Below are 8,328 nucleotides of genomic sequence, written 5' to 3' on the forward strand. Positions count from 1 at the left end.
TAAGTATATCTGCCTTGGAGAATTTGGGAAGACTGGAGATATATGTAAACTTCCTGGGATAATCAATAAATAATGGATTTTCTTATTTTACACTCCTTTGGTTTCTAAAGGTGTTTTATTTTATTGTATTGTATTTATTTTTTTGAGATGGAATCTCACTCTGTTGCCCAGGCTGGAGTGCAGTCGCGTGATCTCAGATCACTGCAACCTCTGCCTCCCAGGTTCAAGAGATTCTCCTGCCTCAGCTTCCCAAGTAGCTGGGATTACAAGCGCCTGCCACCACACCTGACTAATTTTTGTATTTGTTAGTAGAGATGGGGTTTTGCCATGTTGGCCAAGCTGGTCTCGAACTCCTGACTTCTGGTGATCCACCCGCGTCTGCCTGCCAGAGTGTGGGGATTACAGGCGTGAGCCACCCCACGCGGCATCTAAAGCCATTTTGAATATGTCCTCAAATCATCTTATTTTATCCATCTGTGTGTTTCTCCCAACTTTTTTTTTTTTATGATAGTGATGGTGAAGGGAGAGGGGGTAAAGTTTACGGGAATAAAGGAAGGGAAGTGAATGAAGTTGGGAGATTGGTGGGGGATGGGAAAGGAGGAACAAACTGATAGTCAAAGGGACCCTGTAGGCAGGAAGACATTAGGTCAGGACAAGAGATACACGACAACAGCTTCCAGGCTCACTGGACACTAGAAGGACTCAAAACATCACATAAAAGGCAAAGCAGTCACCTGGGAGGCTAGCCAGGGGACCAAAAGACATGACAGATGATGTCTATGTATGAGGTTATAAAGTTAGTAGGAAGAGTATAGGTTTCTCTTTCGGTATGGGTTTGAGTGACTCTGAGAAAGTTAATGTTTCTGAGCTTCCATCTCTTCAACTTTTTTTCTTTTCTAATCTATTTTATTTTTTATTTACTATTATTATTTATATTATTTCCATAGTTTTGGGGGAACAGGTGGTATTTTGTTATGCGGACAAGTTCTTTTTTTATTATACTTTAAGTTCAGGGGTTCATGTGCAGAACGTGCAGGTTTGTTAGTTCTGGGATACATGTGCAGAACGTGCAGGTTTGTTTCATAGGTATACATGTGCCATGGTGGTTTGCTGCACCCATCAACCCGTCACCTACATTAGGTATTTCTCCTAATGCTGCCCCTCCCCAGCCTCCCACTGCCTGACAGACCCTAGTGTGTGATGTTCCCCTCCCTGTGTCCATGTGTTCTCATTGTTCAGCTCCCACTTACAAGAGAGAACATGCGGTGTTTGGTTTTCCGTTCTTATGTTAGTTTGCTGAGAATGATGGTTTCCAGCTTCATCCATGTCCCTGCAAAGTGATGAACTCATCCTTTTCAGTGACTGCATGGTATTCCATGGTGTATACGTGCCACATTTTCTTTATCTAGTCTATCATTGATGGACATTTGGGTTGATTCCAAGTCTTTGTTATTGTGAATAGTGATGAAATAAACATATGTGTGTATGTGTCTTTATAGTAGAATAATTTATAATCCTTTGGGTATATACCCAGTAATGGAATTGCTGGGTCAAATGGTATTTCTAATTCCAGATCCTTGAGGAATTGCCACACTGTCTTCCACAATTGTTGAACTAATTTACACTCCCACCAACAGTGTAAAAGTGTTCCTGTTTCTCCACATCCTCTCCAGCATCTGTTGTTTCCTGACTTTTTAATGATTGCCATTCTAAATGACATGAGACGGTATCTCATTGAGGTTTTGATTTGCATTTCTCTAATGACCAGTGATGATGAGCTTTTTTTCATATGCTTGTTGGGTGCATAAATGTCTTCTTTTGAGAAGTGTCTGTTCATATCCTTTGCCCACTTTTTGATGGGGTTGTTTTTTTTTTTTTCTTGTGAATTTAAGTTCCTTGCAGATTCTGGATATTAGCCCTTTGTCAGATGGATAGATTGCAAAAATTTTCTCCTGTTCTGTAGGTTGCCTGTTCACTCTGATGATAGTTTATTTTGCTGTGCAGAAGCTCTTTAGTTTAATTAGGTCCCATTTGTCTATTTTGGCTTTTGTTGCCATTGCTTTTTGTGTTTTAGTCATGAAGTCTTTGCCCATGCCTATGTCTTGAACGGTATTGCCTAGGTTTCTTTCTAGGATTTTTATGGTTTTAGGTCTTACATTTAAGTCTTTAATCCATCTTGAGTTAATTTTTGTATAAAGCATAAGGAAGGGGTCCACTTTCAGTTTTCTGCATGTGGCTAGCCAGTTTTCCCAACACCATTTATTGAATAGGGAATCCTTTCCCTATCGCTTGTTTTTGTTAGGTTTGTCAAAGATTAGGTGGTTGTGGATGTGTGGTGTTATTTCTGAGGCTTCTGTTCTGTTCCATCGGTCTACATATCTGTTTTGGTACCAGTACTGTGCTGTTTTGGTTATTGTAGCCTTGTAATATAGTTTGAAGTCACGTAGCGTTATGCCTCCAGCTTTGTTCTTTTTGCTTAGGATTGTCTTGGCTATGCAGGCTCTTTTTTGGTTCCATATGAAGTTTAACGTAGTTTTTTCCAGTTCTGTGAAGAAAGTCACTGGTAGCTTGATGGGGATAGCATTGAATCTATAAATCACTTTGGGCAGTATGGCCATTTTCACAATATTAAGTCTTCCTATCCATGAGCATGGAATGTTTTTCCATTTATTTGTGTCCTCTCTTATTTCCTTGAGCAGTGGTTTGTAGTTCTCCTTAAAGAGGTCCTTCATATCTCTTTAAGTTGTATTCCTAGATATTTTATTCTGTTTGTAGCAATTGTGAATGGGAGTTCACTCATGATTTGGCTCTTTGTCTATTTTTGGTGCATAGGAATGTCTGTGATTTTAGCACATTGATTTCGTATCCTGAGACTTTGCTGAAGTTGCTTATCAGCTTAGGGAGATTTGTGGGCTGAGACGATGGGATTTTCTAAATATACAATCATGTCATCTACAAACAGAGACAATTTGACTTCCTCTTTTCCTACTTGAATACCCTTTATTTCTTTCTCTTGCCTGATTTCCCTGGCCAGAACTTCCAATACTATGTTGAATAGGAGTGGTGAGAGAGGGCATCCTTGTCTTGTGCCGGTTTTCAAAGGGAATGATTCCAGCTTTTGCCCATTCAGTATGATATTGGCTGTGTGTTTGTCATAAACAACTCTTATTATTTTGAGATGCATTCCATTGATACCTAGTTTATTGAGAGTTTTTAGCATGAAGAGGTGTTGAATTTTGTCAAAGGCCTTTTCTGCATCTATTGAGGTAATCATGTGATTTTTGTCATTGGTTCTGTTTATGTGATGGATTACGTTTATTGATTTGTGTATGTTGAACCAGCCTTGCATCCCAGGGATGAAGCTGACTTGATTGTGGTGGATAAGCTTTTTGACGTGCTGCTGGATTCGGTTTGCCAGTATTTTATTGAGGATTTTCGCATTGATGTTCATCAGGGATATTGGCCTGAAATTTTCTTTTTTTGTTGTGTCTCTGCCTGGTTTTGGTATCAGAATGATGCCAGTCTCATAAAATGAGTTAGGGAGGATTCCTTCTTTTCCTATTGTTTAGAATAATTTCAGAAGGAATGATACCAGCTCTTCTTTGTACCTCTGGTAGAATTCAGCTGTGAATCTGTCTGGTCCTGGACTTTTTTTGGTTGGTAGGGTATTAATTACTGCCACAATTTCAGAACCTGTTATTGGTCTATTCAGGGATTCGACTTCTTCCTGGTTTAGACTTGGGAGGGCATATGCGTCCAGGAATTTATCCATTTCTTGTAGATTTTCTAGTTTATTTGCATAGAGGTGTTTATAGTATTCTCTGATGGTAGTTTGTATTTCTGTGGGATTGGTGGTGATATCCCCTTTATGATTTTTTATTGTGCCTATTTGATTCTTCTCTCTTTTCTTCTTTATTAGTCTTGCTAGTGGTCTATTTATTTTGTTGATCTTTTCAAAAAACCAACTCCTGGATTCATTGATTTTTTGAAGGGGTTTTTGTGTCTCTGTCTCCTTCAGTTCTGCTCTGATCTTAGTTATTTCTTGTCTTCCGCTAGCTTTTGAATTTGTTTGCTGTTCACGTCTCTAGGTCTTTTAATTGTGATGTTAGGGTGTCAATTTCAGATATTTCCTGCTTTCTCCTATGTGCATTTAGTGATATAAATTTCCCTCTACACACTGCTTTAAATGTGTTCCAGAGATTCTGGTGCATTGTGTCTTTGTTCTCATTGGTTATGAAGAACACCTTTATTTCTGCCTTCATTTTGTTATTTAGCCAGTAGTCATTCAGGAGCAGGTTGTTCAGTTTCCATGTACTTGTGCAGTTGTGAGTGAGTTTCTTAGTCTTGAGTTCTAATTTGATTGCACTGTGGTCTGAGAGATTTTTTGTTATGATTTCCATTATTTTGCATTTGCTGAGGAGTGTTTTACTTCTAATTATGTGGTCAATTTTAGAATAAGTGCCATGAGGTGCTGAGAAGAATGTATATTCTGTTGATTTGCGGTGGAGAGCTCTGTAGATGTCTATTAGGTCTGCTTGGTTCAGAGCTGAGTTGAAGTCCTGAATATCCTTGTTAATTTTCTGTCTCGTTGATCTGTCTAATATTGACTGTAGGGTGTTAAAGTCTCCGACTATTACTGTGTGAGAGTATAAATCTCTTTGTAGGTCTCTAAGAATTCGCTTTATGAATCTGGGTGCTCCTGTATTGGGTGCATATATATTTAGGGTAGTTAGCTCTTCTAGTTGCATTGAGCCCTTTACCATTATGTAATGCCCTTCTTTGTCTCTTTTGATCTTTGTTGGTTTAAAGTCTGTTTTATCAGACACTAGGATTGAAACACCTGCTTTTTTTTTTTCTTTCCATTTGCTTGGTAAATATTCCTCCATCTCTTTATTTTGAGCCTGTGTATCTTTGCACGTGAGTTGGGTCTCCTGAATACAGCATACTGATGGGTCTCAACTCTTTATCCAATTTGCCTGTCTGTGTCTTTTAATTAGGGCATTTAGCCCGTTTACATTCAAGGTTCATACTCTTATGTGTGAATTTGATCCTGTTACTATGATGCTAGCTGGTTATTTTGCCCATAGTTGATGGTTTCTTCATAGTGTTGATGGTCTTTACAATTTGGTAAGTTTTTGCGGTGGTTGGTACTGATTGTTCTTTTCCATGTTTAGTGCTTCCTTCAGGAGCTCTTGTAAGGCAGGCCTGGTGGTGACAAAATCTCTCAGCATTTTCTTGTCTGTAAAGGATTTTATTTCTCTTTCACTTATGAAACTTAGTTTGGTTGGATATGAAATTCTGGGTTGAAAATTCTTTTCTTTAAGAATGTTGAATATTGGCCTCCACTCTCTTCAGGCTTGTAGGTTTTCTTCTGAGAGATTCGCTGTTAGTCTGATGGGCTTCCCTTTGTGGGTAACCCGATCTTTCTTTCTGGCTGCCCTTAACATTTTTTCCTTCATTTCAACCTTGGTGAATCTGATGATTATGTGTCTTGGGGTTGCTCTTTTCAAGGAGTATCTTTGTGGTGTTCTCTTTGAATGTTAACCTATCTTGCTAGGTTGGGGAAGTTCTCCTGAATAATATCCTGAAGAGCATTTTCCAAATTGGTTCCATTCTCCTCATCACTTTCAGGTACAACAATCAAATGTAGGTTTGGTATTTTCACATAGTCTCATATTTCTTGGAGACTTTGTTCATTACTTTTTATTCTTTTTTCTCTAACCTTGTCTTCTTGCTTTATTTCATTAAGTTGATCTTTAATCTCTGATATCCTTTCTTCCACTGGATCGATTTGGCTATTGATACTTGTGTATGCTTCACGAAGTTCTCGTGCTGTGTTTTTCAGCTCCGTCAGGTCATTTATGTTCTTCTCTAAACTGGCTGTTCTAATTAGCAATTTGTCTTATCTTTTTTTCAAGGTTCTTAGCTTCCTTGCGTTGGGTTAGAACATGCTCCTTTAACTCGGAGGAGTTTGTTATTACCCACCTTCTGAAGCCTATGTCTGTCAATTTGTCAAACTCATTCTCTGTCCAGTTTTCTTCCCTTGCTGGCGAGGAGTTGTGATCCTTTGGAGGAGAAGAGGCATTTTGGTTTTTGGAATTTTCAGCCTTTTTGCGCTGGTTTCTCCCCATCTTCGTGGATTTGTCTACCTTTTGTCTTTGATGTTGGTGACTTTCGGATGGGGTCTCTGAGTGGATGTGCTGTTCCTTTCTGTTTGTTAGTTTTCCTTCTAACAGTCATGCCTCTCTGCTGCAGGTCTGCTGGATTTTGCTGAAGGTCCACTCCAAACCCTGTTGGCCTGGGTGTCACCAGTGGGAGCTGCCTGTTCTTTCCTTTGGAAACTTCATCCTAGAGGGGCACATGCCAGATGCCAGCCAGAGCTTTCCTGTATGAGGTTTTTGTTGGCCCCTACTGGGAGGTGTCTCCCAGTCAGGATACACAGGGGCCAGGGACCCACTTGAGGAGGCCATCTGACCCTTAGCAAGCTTGAACGCTGTGCTAGGAGATCTGCTGCTCTCTTCAGAGCTGTCAGGCAGGTACACTTAAGTCTTCTGACACTGCACCCACAGCCGCCTCTTCCCCCAGGTGCTCTGTCCCAGGGAGATGGGAGTTTTATTTATCTCCCCCAACTTCTTAACATCTCTAAAATCTGGAATGTGTCTCATAATAGATACCATCTCCTACTCACTGTCATCCAGGTTGCAGGCATAATCAAGTTGTGTGAACGTCTGGTATGAACGAGAAAGCACCAGCAACAATGAACAATAAACAATTACCAATAAAATTTGAGTAATTTCATTTGAAATTACCACTTACAAATCTTGATTCTGGTTTGTATTCTAACACTGCCACAACAGGATAAAAACATTCTTGTTTTTCTCCCTCTGGACCCCATGATCATTGAAATAATTTTTTTTTTTTCTCCAAAACAAAGTCTGGCTCTATCTCCTAGGCTGGAGTGCACTGGCATAATCTCAGCTCACTGCAACCTCTGCCTCCTGGGCTCAAGCAATCCTCCCACCTCAGCCTCCCGAGGAGCTGGGACTGTAGGCATGCACCATTACGTCTAGCTCATTTTTGTATTTTTTCTAGAGACAGGGTTTCACCATGATGCCCAGGCTGGTCTTGAACTCCTGGGTTCAAGTGATCACCCATCTTGGCCTCTCAAAGTGCTAGGATTATAAGAGTGAGTCACGGTACCAAGCCTAAAATAAGTTTATAACTCTGTAGCACAAGTATATTCTCATGTCATGTAATTGTTCCTTGTTTGCCTGTGACAAAGAGAAGACCTTTTGTAATGGGGGGAGCCTCAGACTGATCTGTATATGATGCAAGAATGTTTCAGAAAAGATGACTTCAAGGATCTCCCAGTCGAGGACTGCAGATAACTGCCAATAAAAGCTTTTTACATGACTCCCTCTTCTCTGCAAATATCGTGCTAATGAGTACCTTCTTCCTGGGAAGGCTCCTGCTACCCCCATCAGTGGGGACTGTTCAGGGACATTTGGAGATTCATACACTTTGAGAGTAGGATGGGGAACAGGGCTCATCTTTTTCAAGCAGCTGCAATGAGCCAGATACTTTATGTTACTTCATTTATTCCTCTCCATAGGAAATGTGCTATTCTTAGTTTTGTTTTACAAATGAGAGAGCAAAGTCTCAGAGAGGTTAGGGAGTTTCCCAAGGTCAAAGTCATAATAAACACATGGGTTCAGATGAGGTTTACTAGATATTTCAAAGCTTCTTTTCCTTTACAATTGTAACATAATGTTTATAGAAGAATATTTGAAATATCTGTAATAATCAAATATATTAATCAATTAATTATAACTAATTGTCATAATCTGTATGATTCTTCTCCTTCCCCTAATTTATCATTCTTTTCACATCTAGTGCCACCAGGACATTTGCGATGTACTCTGGAATCCCTCTGGAAGGAGCTGTCCTCACGGCATGAAGGATTAGAGGAGTTAATAAATAAGCAAACACAACCTTTCTCCTGGGGAATTGTGATCCTCTCTAGAAGCTGGGCTGTGGACCTGAATTTGCAGGAGAAGCCAGGAGTCATCTGTGATGCTCTGTTGATAGCACAGAACAGCCCTGGCAGGGCCAGGACTACTGCACTTGCACTGCTCTTACTTTGAAGCAGAACCTGGTGAACGTGGGGGACTACACCAGGAAGGTGTGTGTCAGGGCCAAAGTCCTCTGCCTGAGTCCTGAGAGCAGCACAGAGGCCTTGGAGGCTGCAGTGTCTCTGATGGATTACCCCGCGTCCTATAGCCTTGCAGGCATCCAGCACATGGAAGCCCTGCTGCAGTCCCTCGTGAT

The 8,328-nt window shown here is 40.5% G+C and overlaps 1 protein-coding gene across 3 annotated transcripts in view; it reads left to right on the forward strand.

Moving 5' to 3' along the window:
* Positions 1-8,328, forward strand: part of LOC117067497 (schlafen family member 12-like) — a 139,989-nt gene that overhangs the window by 17,217 nt on the left and 114,444 nt on the right. For all 3 annotated transcript variants that reach the window (XM_033184157.1, XM_033184154.1, XM_033184158.1), the window contains exon 2: positions 7,894-8,328. In XM_033184157.1, the coding sequence (XP_033040048.1) occupies positions 8,258-8,328 (71 nt within the window). In that variant the 5' untranslated portion in view covers positions 7,894-8,257. The remainder of the gene's footprint in view (positions 1-7,893) is intronic.

Source organism: Trachypithecus francoisi, unplaced genomic scaffold (assembly GCF_009764315.1).
Source record: "Trachypithecus francoisi isolate TF-2019V2 unplaced genomic scaffold, Tfra_2.0 Lachesis_group20, whole genome shotgun sequence".
Classification (NCBI taxonomy): Eukaryota; Metazoa; Chordata; class Mammalia; order Primates; family Cercopithecidae; genus Trachypithecus; species Trachypithecus francoisi.